At 42.6% G+C, this 16,556-nt stretch overlaps 1 protein-coding gene across 1 annotated transcript in view; it reads right to left on the bottom strand.

The window, feature by feature from the left end:
* Positions 1 to 939, bottom strand: part of snta1 (syntrophin, alpha 1) — a 35,858-nt gene extending 34,919 nt beyond the window's left edge. The window contains exon 1 of the mRNA XM_080494604.1: positions 595 to 939. Within this exon, the coding sequence (XP_080350730.1) occupies positions 595 to 877 (283 nt within the window). The 5' untranslated portion in view covers positions 878 to 939. The remainder of the gene's footprint in view (positions 1 to 594) is intronic.
* Positions 940 to 16,556: the final 15,617 nt, after the last annotated feature.

Raw genomic sequence — 16,556 nt, 5'->3', positions numbered from 1 at the left:
TTATAGCAGCAAAAAAAAGTGTAAATAATCATAGGTTTCTGTCTATTTACAACTGGGTGTGGATATTGTGAGGAAAAACAAGTTTTGGGTGATTATGTAACATACTAGATAACTTGTGGAAACAATTTGCACCTCAACATAGGAAGCACAAACTCCAGTGTGTTTGAGTGTTTTTTTTTTTTATATATATATAAAGTTATTTGCGTGTTTGAGGCCACACCTGTTCGCTGTGCAGGACTAATGACCGTCTCCTGTGACTCTGGGCCGCTGAAATGGTTCCCCGTTGAGAGGAGCCACAGCTTGACGTAATAACAGCTGTCATTTTTTTTTTTTTTTAAACTCGAATTTATTGAGCCGTAAACAGGAACGAGGCGTTCGCCTTCGCCGAAACGTGTCAAAGTTTGCATCGCGACGCGACTTTTCGCCGTTATAACGGTGAGTTTGAAAGTTTGACTGCTGCTGTTTTTCGCCACAAACTCCAGAGTCGAAACTTGCTCTAAGAACGAGACAGCAACTCCATGTTTGTAGAGCGAGATGATATTTAAGTTGTTCTTCCCCCCCCCCCCCAACCCTCTCTCCCTTTCGCTCTCTTACCTTTGATACTAATCCCGAGTCCGCCAACATCTTGCTTGGTGACTCGCACGGTGCGCTTCACGTTGGTGATGGTTTCCGGGACCGGGGACGCGCTGAGGTTCGGGGGGTCTCCGTTCAGAGCGCCGGCGGGAGTCGGGTTGGGCTTAGCGGGCTCCTCGGCGCCCTCGCCGGGGTTCACCGTCAGCGTGTCCTCGGTGAGTGTCGCCAGCACCCGGACCCAGCGGTCCACGGTCACCCGGAGTTCCAGCAGTCCCGTCTTCTGCGCCTTCATCGCGGCGGCCATGTTCAACGCATTCCTGGAATAACTCTCGACGGGCTGGCAGTCCTGTAAAGGAGGGTGGAGGGCTGCCGGGGGTAGGGGGCATGCAGGCACTCGGCTCCCCCTCTTCTTCACTCCCTCCCTCGCTCCCTCTTCCTCCGCCTCCTCCTCCTCCTCCCAAAGAGGTTTATAGTAAGAAGTAAAGTTAATTGAGGGTGATACGATTAAACCGTGTTGACACGCGAGCACTCAAAAGTTCAAAGCGCGTCTCGTGGAGTTCGTCCATTAATCAACACCGCGCGCCCGAGTCACACATAATTAAGTTGGGGTTTTTTTTTAATCCATTCACTTATTTATTTATTTATTTATTTAATTCGGGATCATTGAAGCATCCGGCCTCAGATCGCGGATCTCATTTGCGTATGCGCTCAAAAGACTTTAAACTCACTGCGATCACATGTGCAGATGTTCTGTCATGAAGAAAATAAAATCAATATTGCTTTTCCCCGGGCCGCGGGATACTAGCTGTTTCCAGTGAAGAGAGAGCTCATGTCAGGCATGAAATTCACAAAGCGCCTTCAGCTTGAACTCTGCTGACAGAAAACATGTTTACACTGTGTGTGATGTTAACAGAGGAAATAAGCCTCATCATACACACACACACACACACACACACACACACACACACACACACAAATAGATGTATCTCTACCTCCTGGAACATGATCTGGAGAGGAAAATATAAACATTCTCGTATCTGGTGAAATAGCATGCAAAAAAGCATACAAAATGATCAATAACTTTAAAAATCTTAATTCTGTATCTCCATGTGTTCGCTATATCAGAATTGTTTTGTTTTTTGCTCTTTCTCTTTGTAAATAACACGCAGTACTACAATATCATGGGCCTCAGTATGTGAAAAAGGTATCATAGAGGTTTTTAGAGAATTTCATCCCTCAATTTACTTAATTACAAAGCATTTCTTGATGGTGTATTGCAATTCCTTCTCAGAGCAAAAATGCTGTGGGTTTGAAAACTGTTTTTGCATGATATTTCTCTGGGTATTTTGAGTTATAGAGGCTCATTAGCCTCTGTAAATTATATTTGTAGATGTGTAATTGTGTGTTTGTCTGCTTGTCCTATGATGGACCTTATGATGAGCTTTATCCATCGCGTGCCCTGTCCTTGTCCACTGTGGGATTGACAGCTGGTATTGGTTCTATTGCACCATGACCCTGAAAGTGCTATCAAAGATAAATGGCACAGGTTGTATTCTAGAGTATGGTGACCCTTATAGCAAAGTACTAAATCCTGCTCCAGGACTACAAGCCTCTGTAACACCTCTCTGCTCATCAGGTGAGGATGACACGTCTATTCGATTCAGATGTGCAGGGTGAGGGAAAGCCTTGCAGGTCATTGAGATACATGAAAGAATTTATCCCTCCAGGACAACTATTCTGCACCTCTTTCTAAAAGTATCGGTCCAGTGGGCAACAAATGACTTGACAACATAGTAGATGACAAAGGTGGGAACACCTGGTCCCGTACAGTCACTGGCTTACATGATTATGTGTGGCATGCTATCAGTTTTAGGTGTGTCAGAGCAGGAATACATAGAAAACATGCAGGACTATGGCTCTCCAGGACCAGGATCGCTGATCTATGAATATCTCTGGTCATATCCACAGTAAGATTGCATCGCGTCATATCATAATTTACTTAACTTTAGCCAGGTAGATACCCAAAAAGCCCTGATGTCACGACACTTTGGATAAAGATAAACAGTGACTTTGTTCTCTTGTGCTCTAATACATCATTTTGAACATTAGTTTATTACAATCATTGAAAACATTGAGTACAGTTCTTCAAATTTAGTCGAAATAATGTACAGATTATAATTATTGTGTAATACTAAAACCGCCAAAAATAAAATCTGTATGTGATGTTTGTTTGTCAGAAGCTTCTATTTCAGCCAGTGGGATCTAAGGTCACACCCTTTTTGCCTTTGTGTTGATGACTGCTTCATGCGATGGGAAAGTAGTACACAGTCCTGGTGACTCAGCAGAAGTCCACTTAATTGTGCGGAGTAGACATTAAGGACATGCGTGAGTCGTTGAAACAAGCTGATGAAGCAGTCCACATTTGCCAGGCTCTGGTGCATCTGCAAGTGATCTGGCAGCCCTTCAGCTGTGTGTGTGTGGCAGTCGGCGTTGCATCTGCTTCACAGCAGGTGAAATAGCAACGAGGCTCCAACACCCAATTTTAGAAAGCATTCTTCTGGGTGGGCTGTTGATGGCCAATTGCTGCTTTTAATGAAAACAAGTTTGAAGCTTTGACTGAAAATTGCCCTCAAACCCTACAGATGGTTTAAAGCTGTTTGATTTGTTAATAAAATAAAACAAAACATTGACATTAAAGCAGCCACAACATTGACACTGCACAATTTATTTACAACAGACTCATGTTTACTAGAGGTTAAAACTGTGTTTTTAAAGTCATTTTCCCAAGGACCACAGAGTAGAGGTTCTACTCTCAAGGTTCATTAAGGGTTTGTGAAGGTTGGTTCACAATCTTCTGTCTCCCTCTAGTGATTAAACAGCTTTATTACAATTGAAAGGCAAGCGAGTCGTATCTCTAATGACACATGAATGTCTGATGGTGCAGTTTTACCATTTGTTGGATTTAATATCCGCCGTTGATTGATGCTGTTTTTTTCATTGAGAATTATTGTGACGTTGTCCTTTATTGCTGTAAGCCAGCCTCTCTTTGGTCTAATATCAAAATGACCTCATTAGTATTTTTGCAGATGCAATATTAATGTATGTCATGCATTGATTAATCTCCTGAGCGCGGGATTAAAGATTGAGTCATTGTGTCACTGACGGGCATTACTGCACCTCAATCTGTCACGGGATTAAAAGCAACACAGTTATCATACGTTCATATTGCACCATATGTCAAGGGAAAGGATCTTATTCCACAATTTTGGAAGATAGATAGATAGATAGATAGATAGATAGATAGATAGATAGACAAAAGATCAAAATACATTATATGTGTGTACACATGCACACACAGTTGAGTAAATCTAATAGTGGATGCATAAATCAACAATAATATTGTCATTTTGTTTTTCAGAATCTTCATATACTTTGTTCCAATATTGTACATTGTATCAATATGGTTTGAAGTCACACTGATGACAAATGATCTCATCAAATCCACAAGTATTTGACTTGTTCCAGGTCACCATTGTCAGGCCCTGCAAATGTTCAGAACAGTTCAATCTCAGCATTCTCATCAAACTGTTTCCCGGCACAGCTGGCGGCTTTTTGTTTTCGAGAAGAAGAAAAAAAGTTAGTGGTGACAAAACAGCTGTATGCCAGCTGTTCAGAATGGAAACTGTGGCGCATTCAACACAACGTTTAGCTGCATGATCTGACCGAGCCAAGCATGGCCTCAAGAACTGATAAGTAAAACAAAAACAAAACAAACACACAAAAACCCAGAGGAAAACAGAAGGAAAGAATGTATTGGATAAACACAAACATATATCTTGTGTCGTTGCTGCAATTTTGTCTACTTTTTTCTACCTATACTGCTGTTTGTTAACGTTTCATTTATTTTTAACTCCACCCTTTAAAACCAATGGAAACTGATGATTTCTTTCAGTTTTTCCGACAAGTTTTGCACATCTTTGTTTACCGGGATATCCCCCTATGTACTATTTAGCCTGTGTATTGAACAGCTTGAATAAATATCTCAGCAACAAAGAATAGGAGGCTCCAACGTCAGTGCTCATCTTAAGACCGCCTCCACCTAATGATGTTTTAGCATGATGACAAAGTGTCGGACCATCTGACCCCCTGTCTATACATCTGTCAGTCTATTACTCTGTGATGTGAGTGGCAGGTGGCTGGCCTGTCTTTCACAGTAGCGCAGCCTAAAATGTTTTCAAAGCCTCAGTGAATGGAACAGCAGGATTTGTGTACCAATCTTTGACATGCAGAAGAATAGAGGTCGTCTCACAGAAGGCACGTTTTGTAGTTTGAGATGTACAGTAATGAAAAGTACTGGGTCAAAAGGAAACACAAATGTGTCTCAGTTTGTATGTAGTGCCACATTTTGTCCTTCTGTTTTAAGCTCTACTATGACTGATTTTGTTGTCAGCATTCTTTTGTCTACATTTGTATTTAACTTGTAGTTTTGTTTTCTGTGTGTTCTGGGGAAATTTAGAGTCAGCAATTAACCGCAAATGCGTGTTTTTGAAGCACGTAAACAAAGCCCAACACATACACAGAGATATTGTGCACAGTCCCCCACAGAAAGGCTCTTCAGAACATGAGCTTACTTTCACTTCCTTTTGGTTTTAATGATCAAGTAGTTTTTCGGTGTATTTAGGTGATATTGGCCACAAGCTCAAACTATTCTCATGACTTAAAATGTGCAGTGCTGCAGTTCGTTGTGTCTGCCCTAATGTACTTCTACAACTACTACTAATAAAACAATAATACTACTGATAATACTCATACTACTTTCATTCACTACTACTAATATTAAGAATATGGTAAACCTCTGTTATCAGCAGCAATTGTTATAAACATTACATATTTAGGTGATTTGAATAATATTCAATAATAAGCCAAGCAATTAATTTGCAATCTGTTTTATTAACCTTTAGATTTTTATACATTTATGGCAGGGGTTGTAATTTGTTCAAAAGTGGAATCAACAGAAATAAAAACAATAATGAGCACATGCAGTTGAAGCCACTACGACCCCCACTTGTCATCTCCTCACCCTCAGTTCAATCAGCCACATATATTCATGTCTCAACTCCCCAAAGACAGTGGACAGTTGGGGTGGCCTGATGATTAGTTTCAGCCCCCCGGCCCCCCCTGCTACCTCCCCCTCTTCCTCCTGCCATCCTCCAACCATGTCCGCTTCCATCCATCCATCCATCTATCCATCCCTCTCTCTCTCCAGCTCCAGAGGTCTACCATATGGGCCAGTGTCTGAGCGGCTGACTGCCTGCCTCCCCTACAGCTTGTGTGTGTGTGTGTGTGTGTGTGTGTGTGTGTGTGTGTGTGTGTGTGTGTGTGTGCGCAGATCCTGTGTCTGTTTACCCTGCCCCACCTGTTCCTCTGTAACAACAGGCCCATCCTCTCATCTACAGGCCATCCGTGACAGGCTCATAATAGATAGATAATGAGTAAACACACTTAAAGAAAATCATTTGAGCATGATGTCACCACAGGGGGTTTCGAAGGTCTCTGTCAAAAGTGATTTTGGAGTTTTGATTTCTCACGGCAGCAATATTTTCACTATTGTTACGCACCTGCAATTATTTTTCAGGAGCCAAAAATGATACAAGGAAGGAGAAAGCAATCATGAGTGGAGGACAGATGGAGGAGAAGCAAACAGATGAGCAGACAATAATAGAATTAAAAGAATATGGAATAATTTATTCTTGAAATATGAATGACAGACTGCGCAAGGAGCAGACACACCGTGTTGCTCCCCAAACACCCAAGGACACGGGATAATAATGAATGAGAACTTTGGAGGGGGGTGATAATGAGAGGTCAAACAGAAGAATAATTCTCAGGCTTGTACACCTGTGGCCCACCTTCTGCCATCTAAACCGCCAGGCGACTATTTTTAACCCCCCACCCCCACCCCCACCCCGCCAAACAATATTCAGTTACTCTCATTATAGCCTCCTGAATAATGTAAAGGTATATATGCATGAGGATCGAAGTGGAGGAGAGGACACAGGGCCGAGGGTTGGAAGGATCTACATAATAGGGCTATCTCTTCTCCATCTGGTCATGTGTTCATAATCTCCCCCTCCTCCTTCTTAATGCTGATCTCGCTGTTTGTTTGACACATCAAAATCAACCCCCCCTCTCAAAGAAATGCCTCCTGCACCACTCCCATCTACGGCGCACACTTTAGGTGTGTCTCAGTGTGATTAATAATAATAAAAAAAACAACATCTCCACGAACGCATGTAAGTTGGTCTTTATCTGTGCCTTTCAGGGTCCGTCTGTACGAGCTGACGCGAGCACTTTGCGGCCTCGGGAGAATTAACCAGGCGTCTGCCACCTGACCCCGTTGACTCCAACCATCCTGGGCTCAGCTGATACGCGTGCCTCGTGGCCCTGACATGAGGAGGACAAAACAGCATGAGGAGTGGGAGGAGGGCATAGACAGAAGGACCAGCAGGCAATGAATGATTATGATGACTAGGGCCATCTTGCTGGCCCGGGCTAACCCCACCCCCATCTCCCTCCAGCAGAAACCCTGGCCTTGGCCCTGGCTCTGGGTCCCACATGGACTACTGATCTGGCTCGGGTCGGCGTGGGTGAAGTGTCACCACCAGGCAGGGTCTGGTCTGTCAGCTGTTGGGGATGACAGGAGGAGACGAGAGGAGAGGTGCATGTAATGGTGGGGGGGGGAGTGGGGGTGCGGGGTGGGGTGTGTGGTGGTTGTGGGATTTCTAAGATAAATTATGAAAGGAAGATTGGTGAGGAAGAAGAGAAGAGTGAAACCTCGGAAACGCAACAAAAAGCGCAAGCATGAAGGCACATGGTGACGAAATGTAAAATTGGAAGGAGCAGACAGAAACAATGGATGAAAAGGGAACAGGTTTTGCGGAGGTGTCATATCTGCCAGGCCTTATGCAACCTACAGAGCTCACGCAGATGGCATGACTGCTTAGAAAGTAGGGTAAACAGTCCCTGCTAATGACTTCCCCCCTCTTTTTTTTTTTTTTTTTTTTGTACGGCAAGCTGAAAGAGCAAATAATTGGAGAAAACATTCCAACGTGGGGATTAAGAGTCTGTCAGGTCAATCGCTGTACAGTAAAGAGCAAAAATGAGATAGAGTGCAGTGGGCAAATATGTGGGCTCATACATATGTTCATTTCATCTATTTCTATTTATCTATCTTCTGTACTGTGTTATCCTGTGTTATCTGTTATGGAGAAATCTCCACAGGACAAATCTGGAGGGAAAATAAAAAGTTCAGTTTGATGTACACAGACTCGTTTGCTGTGATATCTTTACTTTCAAGGAAAATATGTTGATGATCCAGACAAATATGCATTGGTAGGAGGGAGAGTAATGGCTCATGAGATCACAAATTCCTGGTATATACTGTTGATTGATACAATAAATTAATATTCAATATAGTTTCACACAGTCTGTAATGTTGCTATGACTCATTGGTTTCTGTAGTTATATTGATTCTTTTAATGGTGCAATCGCTCAAATCTGCCTCCAACTGCTTTGCAATACAAGTTTGGGTGTCATAGTTGAATTAAAATGTTAAAAAATTGTATACAAATTTACTTTAGCATGAGTAATTTGTTTTTTTGTTTTTTGTTCAATGTCAAACCGATGACTAAGCACACAGTTGCACACTTGCAAAACCGCAACACCCACAGCAACTCTTCTCTGTGGTTGGTTTCAGCCAACCTTGGAAAGAAATATCTGACTCTTCAGCCATGAAAAGCTCCATGTTCATTTGTCAATGTTCACATTGATTGTCAGCAAGCATACAGTGCCGATTTCTATAAATCAACCTGATGAATGTGACATAGCTGAAACTGGAAGTTCCCAGACAAAAAGCTTGAGCAGAGAGTGAGTCAGCTGTTAACTCTCTGTCAGGGTCCACCTTTGCAGAAACTGCAGGTGACAAAATGCTCACGCTTCAGTTTGTAAGATGACAGTCGGCTTGAGTTAATGGAGCGAAGAAGGGAGAGGGTTACACGTTGGAAAAAACTTTGCAGCGGCTCAGTAGATTATACGTTCGGACAGTCGTTCAGTGAGGTCGGAGGTCAGGTCAGCTTATTTGCTGTGTAACAGTCCTGCTGGTGTGATTAAAGAGGCTGTGACAAAGACGCTGAAAGGAGCTGAAGAGGGGGGGGGCGCCTAACGGCCAGCTGTCACACAGAGACACCATAATGGCCGCCGGATATCTCACTGCCGCCGTAGCGCCGTTCCTCCATTGACTTTGGCCTCCTGCGAACTGACTACTCACCTCTTTGTTAACCTGTCACAGAGCTGGTTGATGGGATGAGTTAGACGGGACATTGACGTCAAAGGTTTTGTCTAGCTTGATTCACTGAACGTGTAATGAGCACTAGGTTTTGATTACCACGACTAATGCATTTCCACACTAGAGTGATAAAAACTGATGCTGGGATTATAGAAACCTGTCAGTTATTTGGAGGAAACGTGTTCCCAAAGTAATATTTTCAGTTGTTTATGCAGACACGTGGTTCGCAATATGAAATATATTTCACACACTGTCCAGTGTGTTCACAAACAAATACATTCAATTGTTCATTTCCCATGCAGGACTTGTGATAACTCTGCTGCATCCTGAATTGGCGGTGATCTTACAAGCTTAAAGCTAGATGATTTGTTTCCTAGCATGGATATGTTCCTCCATTATAAGCAGAAACATTATAATACATCCGTGCATTCACTACTTATCCTCTAACTGATTCACAAACCCTGACTGAGACAAAGAAGTTATTCCTCTGAAGCAGGGTTTGGCAATATATTTTTCCAATGGGGAAAAAAAGTTGGATTTCAGTGGAGGAACAAGTCATAAGTAATGAAGTCATAAAATACACTGTGTCCCACTGTTTTGATTAGCTGTACTGTTCCTGCTCTGAATCACTTTGGTTGGACTATTTTTCTGTGTTTTGTCTGCCATTTGTCATTCAAATTGTCATCTTTGTCATCTTTGTACACAGAAATCTGTTCTCGACAAACTAAACATACAACTACGTTTGACTTCAGCAAAATGCTTTGATGTTCTCTATGTCCTTGTTTTGTTTTGTTTTTTAAGTATAAACTGACAATAACAATTGTCTGCTCCGTTTTCAAAAACACAGTGGAGACTGATAAAGATGCACCTATGAATATATATATATATATATATATATATATATATATATATATATATATATATATATATAAAAAGATGTTGACTTTCAAAATGAAAGCAAATTCCTTGTAATGCATCCAATTACACACATATTTCTTGTTTTCAAATGGGCTGGTCAGGGACACCTGGAGGACCTCAAGTCACCCTCAGTCTGTACAATCCACAGGTCTGCTCTAAAGTATATTTCCAGGAATAAGCTGTCATCACAGTTTAGACAAGGTTTCACAGTGGTGTTGTCCTCTTCGTTGTGTTGTGTTTGGTGATGCTCTGTTTAATGTGCTCCCCTGACAAAGAGTATGTGGGTGGTTGACATGAACAACCGCACAGTCTCTCTTTCCAAGTGTCGCTGGCAACTTCAAACTGGGTCTGAAATGACACATGTTGAGGCAATTTCTGTGTTGGCTTGATCCAGTGAGAGAGAGAGAGAGAGAGAGAGAAAGAAGATGACTCATTAACAAGTCTAGTTAAATTGACTTATTACAGAGAATTAATGAAAACTTATAAAAACGATCAAGCCAATAACGGCGTACTTAAAACCAGATGTAAACAATGTCAGATAGTCTAGATAGGGTGCAGTCCTCTCTCTGCCACTTCTAAGCTTTGAGAGACTCACACCCAGAAACCAACATCACATCCATTTAAATACGGGTATCAGAGGGTCCACTCATATGGCAACGCATCTTCTGTTACGTGGCCTCCTACTCTCTGGCACCAGCCGCTCAAAGTTGTATTTATTCTGTCCCATAACTATGTGCCGTTCTATTGATCTGTTCAAAAGGACATGGTCAGTGTTAGAAATAATCAACGTTTCCAGATGGGGAGTTCCAGGAATGAACCCTTAGTTTGTTTCCAATAATATAGAACATTTCTCTTCACAGCACAGGAAAGAAATATAATATCCAATGTGAACAGGAACAAGAATATGATTATTTGCATGTTAATGTATGTTTCATTACATGGATAACCCTCAATGTCAATTTGTATTCCTCTGAAGATTATAGTGTGATTAAAAAAAAAAAAAATTGCTTTTGTTCGTCAACATTCATTAAACTCTCCAGTGTGATTTGTTTTGATCACAGAGAGATATCATACCGGAGACACAGAGTAGTGTAATGGTTACACTTACAGCTTGCCGCATCAACACACCTGATTATGTTGCAGTGTGATGTTGTTGGTTCCGTTCCCTCAATATCTCGTGGAAACACCACAAGCAGCACGTGGTTTGCCCCGACACTGACTGACACAGCATGACGACTACTGGCTCATGTGTCCTCTCGAACCCGAGGCTCCCCCCTTCGTCTGCCTCACATCAAAACAATTAGAGCCCCCTGGCCCCCCATCCCTGAGCACATAAAGGGTGTGTGTGGGGGGACACAGAGGAGGTAGCTGATGGCTCAAAGATCCTCTCTATAGCAGGAGTAGTAGGTAATGACTCCTGCCTGCCACCGTGGACCTTAATTTGTTATTGTAGCAGAGCAGCTGTGCAGCATGCTGCAGAGAGCAGGTGGCAGCCTGGCAGGAGTGGAGGATGGGGGGGAGGCTGGAGGGGTTGGGTGGGGGGGGGGGGGGGGGGGGGGGGGGTGGGGGCAGGAGCGTGTGGCATATGTGGGTGGCTGTAGGAGGGGAGGGATGGAAAGATGATGGTGCATGCATGCATTGGTGTGTGTGTGTGTGTGTGTGTGGGGGGGGGGGTGCAGCTTGCAGCCTCCAGCATCCAAATATCATCCTTGTAAAGAACACTGGAGGTTCTGGATGGAGTCCAGATTGTGGCTCAACAGATGAATCACACACTCCCCAAACTATTCAACTGCACCTCACCTGCATTTTATTAATCCATCTTACATTTCCATCACTGAAGTGACAATCTTGTGGTGGCATTCAAGGGGATTATAGATTTAGGTTATGTTGGAAAACACAAATCAATAGACCAACCAGTTGAGGTCATGGCAGACTTTGCTGAAGGCGGTGGAAGTGTGTCTGCAGAGGGGATTATGAGCTGAGCTGGCGTCCTATTGTTAATCATTACTGAGACACACAGTTTTTCCTCGCTGTATCGGAGCGTTATTGGCTTTCTGGTTAAATACGGACAACTTGCACCGCCCACTCCGAAATCTTCAGTGAAAGAAGATACCTGATGCCGAGTGGTGAACAGGATCGATCATCGGACTTTTCTTTCACTCCTTTATTGGGGATTAAGCAAAAAAAAAAAAAAAAAACTGTGCCTTGAAGAGGACAAGTCAACAGTCGAGAGCAAGAAGGTGCGTGAAGAAGATTTATATCCACATAAAGAAAAGGAAAGTCAAAATCACGGAGGGCATGGTCGGAATTCCAAGGTTTTCAACCTGTAAGTAAATATTAATTAATGTATTAATTTATTTTAACCATCTATGTCACGATCACCTGTACCGGACATGTACAGGCATGTTCTGCAGATGTGCACCTGCATGCTATAATGCCGGTTTGAGTTTATTCTTGTGCTTTACATATTTAAAGAACACAGTTTATGATTTTTTTTTTTAGTATGGGGGCAATACAAATAATGCACAGGGCTGTTTCTGCATAATGTGTAGCGAAAACTATCTATTATTTTCTGAGTTTTCTCCCAGAGGGGTTGCTAACTCCTCAGAAAAAAATATACTCCTCAATGTGTTTTTATTCAGATTATATCAAGTCATTATAATGAGCAAACAAAACCTCGGTTATCCTTTTGTCTCGTAAGATCTTACGCTCATTAGGGTCCATTAAAGAGTGAGAATAACCTATGCATAACACCTACTCCATTGGATGTAGTATCCATCATATAGCCCCCACAAGCCAGCTATTATGCTCCCATTTGATTGAATAGCAGCTTGTGGTCTATGTGTCTTTTCAGTGAAGGATTTGGAGCCCTTAATCCACCAGGCTAAGTTTTTTTCTCCCTTTCCACCATCTGGAGTTTACAGCTTTTCAAGACAAAAACACCAGGCGGTGTGAAACCAGGCAGGAGCTGCCGCTCCATGCCAGGAGTTTTTTTTTTTTTTTTTTTTTTTAATTCCTCTTTGCCTGCAGTTTCTTCAAGTTTTTTTTTTTTTTTAAATGTATTTATTTATTTATAATTTTTTTGCATCAGGTTTCAATAGTACACTTGACTTAACTGTGGTGTGATAGAATACCCCGGGACTACTTGCTAAATGTGGCTTTTGTGGGGGAAGTTATGTTCAAAAAGTTGTTGGAAACAGAACTGCAGACATGACTTTCCCTGTTTGAGTGATAGGAAGTGACCAAAGGCCATTCAAACAGTGGGTAATAGTACAGTCAGACAATGTGAGTGCGGGTCACCAGGACTGAGGAGCTCTGCTCTGATTCCTCTGACAACAATCATGAGTTCCCATTTGACCATAAAACCTCAAATATCATCCTGACCAACACATGACTGTAAGAGTGATGCTTATAGAGGTGGTGATAATGAAGCTACCATAGCCACCAGGGAGCAGCACAGTTTGTTCTGAAATATAAAACTGAAAATGTGTTAGATGCTAGAAAATTCCAATATTTGAAAAAAAAATTGCCAAAAACAAATCAAGGTTAAATGTCAGCATTATGTTGTTCAGTGACTTTTGAAATTATTTCATGTCATGGAGAAATCTCAATATCCCTCTGGAAAGCGCAGACACATCATGTAGAGAAAATGTGTTAAAGAGCATGTAGTCTCAACATTGCTACACTAGTCAATCATTTCTATTCTCCCTTGATTCAATTAGCTGTACTCAAAAACATATGGACAATTTGGAACCTCATGATAATTTTCCCTTTTCTCTTCTTCTCTTTGGGGTGGGTTATAGAGTCGGATTCCAATCCTCTGACATTAAAAGGGGAAATAAACGACAAAGGGGCCCTGCAGGTTTGCATTAGGGACTTAATTGGTTTTGGCTTGAGTGGGCTGCTTGTGATGCCAGACGTAGGTCCTTTGTGTTTTGCCATGTGGGAGAATTTCCCCACACTGTAGGTAGAGAGAGGTGCCTGCAGATCTTTTCTGAATGACCCCCTTCACCATTTTGTCGAATTTGTTGACAGTTTACATGCACCCATGCTCATATTTAATAATCAGAATGTCATATTTTTTTCCCATTTTGTATTGCGTGCTATAAATGCTTGTATCTGTGTATTGCCGTGTGCCATATATGTGGTTGGCTGTGTTTTTTGTGTGTGAAATGTGTGTGCTTCGGTGAATGCCTGTGTCTGTGTCGGGCTGCAAGCCCAGTATCCTTCTCACTCCCTCTGGTCTCTGCGTGGGTCTTTTCCACCACCACTACCACCTGTTAGTGTTTTACTCAGGCCCCAGGGCTACAATGACTGCAGAACCTTCCAGATTTGCTCATCAAGCCCATCATATCATCTCTCTTACCTCAAGTCTGGCTCCCATTTCCTATCACGGGACCAATCCGTGCTGGAGCACTCGGTGCAGTTTAGCTGAGTCAAGATTGAGGGTTCGCTGCACTGCGAGATCAAACTGAAGTGTTTGCTGAAAATATGATTGTTGTGAGGATACAAATATTTTTAAAGTTTACATTTATCAAGTTAATTGGGGTCCCAGTTTTGCATAAGCGAGAACCACAAGAATTGGAATCTTCCGTTTGAGTCGTAATCAACTTTCGTCACTTCGGAATCAACGCATTCAGTGAGCTCAGTGATCACGAAAAGAAAATGGAAAAATACGTTTTCTGAAAGAATATTCTCAAGTTCATTTGTGATAGATCCCAATTTATGTTTACAAAAGGATCCCATTTGTCATGTCCCCTGTTTCGTGAGACCTCTGATCTTTCTGTTCCATCGTCTGTTTCCAATTCGGCGCACTGTCTTCCACCCGTCTATTCCTTCAGACAGAGTGGCAACCTGAAACAAAGGAGTGACCGAACATTTAAAGGAACTAAACAGTGAGAGAATGAGAGTCGAAGGGGGATTAACTGTCAGGGAGAATGTGAGGCTAATTGAAGCCAGTTTTGCACAGCTGTTTCTCGTTGCCGTGCAGTACTGCACAGAGCGGCTGGTCAGATCGGATCCAGATGTGATCTTGCGCCGAGGATCACCCGGCAATAACAATCCTCGCAAATACCAGTCATACAGGAGACGGGAGACTCTTCTCCTCTCTGACAAAACATCACTTTTCCGCCTCTGAAAGATAACCCAGCTGTGCTTTTCACTCTCGATCGCAAGTCTCGGGCTTGGCTCCTGAGTGTTGTTAACACTGTCATTTTGTTATGCTGCCAGCCAGCGCCATGACCTCTGCATTCAGGTGTCACCGTGTAGCGTAAACATTGCTTTGACACATTTGACTATTCCAAAAAGGCGGTTCACAGGATTTGAGAGCAGTTTTGCATATTTGTCATATGGCTTTTGAAGCACTCATCCAAAAGGGATTAAAGCCTCTTTTGTGTGTTCATCTCTTTAAAGTGTTCAATTTAAATCATCATGGAAAAAACATGTATCCTTTATTGGGATGCTAAGATGCGGGTCCTGCGCTGGTGTGCAAGCATTTATTCGCTCATCTACTTTAAATGGAGCGAACAAAAGGGCACTTGAGATTGATATGGCAAAGAAGAAAAAAAGCAAGTGAAAGAACTTATCACCATATTATGCTTTTTTAATGCCCGTCTCTCTTTTCCCACTCTCTGCCTTTCACCCCCTTCCATCATTTCCCACTTGGCTCAGACAAAGAGGAGTTAGCATTGGTTACCCTTTTCTCCATGCCTTCCAGGTTTACTCCAGCACTTCTTTCTCACCTCCTGTTTCTGTCTCATGTTTCGGCCTCCCTCCATCCATCCTTTCTTTGTTGCCTCAGCTTTGTTCTCTCTATTCCCTCTGATTCTTTCAGTTCCCACTCCTCTTTCACCTCCATTTATTTGCCTTTATCCTTCTCTCCATGCCCATTCATACATTCCCCCGACCATGCAGCGTTGCACTGCAGCTGGCCTGAAAGCCACCATAGGAAAGCTGACATCCAGCTATGTACGAGTCCTTGCTGCAGTCCCAGTACAGTGACTAGATATCGATAATATCCCATCTTTCTCAGCCGCTCTGCCACTTTTGCATATTTTGCTCAAGATGATTCAACAACATTATTATGTATAATGCAAAACATACGCAAAAAGCTCATCCAGCAAAGTGTCTGTCCTGATAATCACTTAATAATAAGAATAATAATTCCTTTCAGGAAACGTTGAATGGAGATGATGTGTGACCTCAGCTGAGTGTCACTTTATATATCTGACACACGGACATGTGTGACAAATGCGAGAGATTTCAGCCAAATTCACGATCCCTTTCTGAGCTTCCCTTCCGCAGTGTCACTTGTGAGTTTTATGACTTTTGTCAAGTTCACCTCATCTGTCCCTTTCTCTGATTTCACTCCTGCTGGGCCCTGTGTAGTCAGAGACGAGGGCTGGCTCCTACTGCGTGTGTGTGCGTCTTCTGTTGCTCCCAGCGTGAATCGTGTTCTGGGTGATATTGTTTGTGTGTCTTGTCCTCAGCTGGTGTCTCTGCTTGTTGTCTTTGCCTGTTTTGTCCTCACAGGGTTCAGTTGTGAAATGTCATACTTGCGGTGAGCTTGCGAAGAAAAAAACTAAGCAGGTGCTTCCCAGAATCCGTTAGATGTCGGCAGGATTTCGGTTTGCAACATTAAACAGGAACCACCGGGTTTGCCAGAGTCTATGTTTTAAAAGAAAAAAAAAAAAAAAGAATACCAAAACAAGTCAAACTGTAA

This window comes from Blennius ocellaris, assembly GCF_963422515.1.
Source record: "Blennius ocellaris genome assembly, chromosome: 4".
Classification (NCBI taxonomy): domain Eukaryota; kingdom Metazoa; phylum Chordata; class Actinopteri; order Blenniiformes; family Blenniidae; genus Blennius; species Blennius ocellaris.
This window is presented reverse-complemented; position numbering and strand designations above follow the sequence as displayed.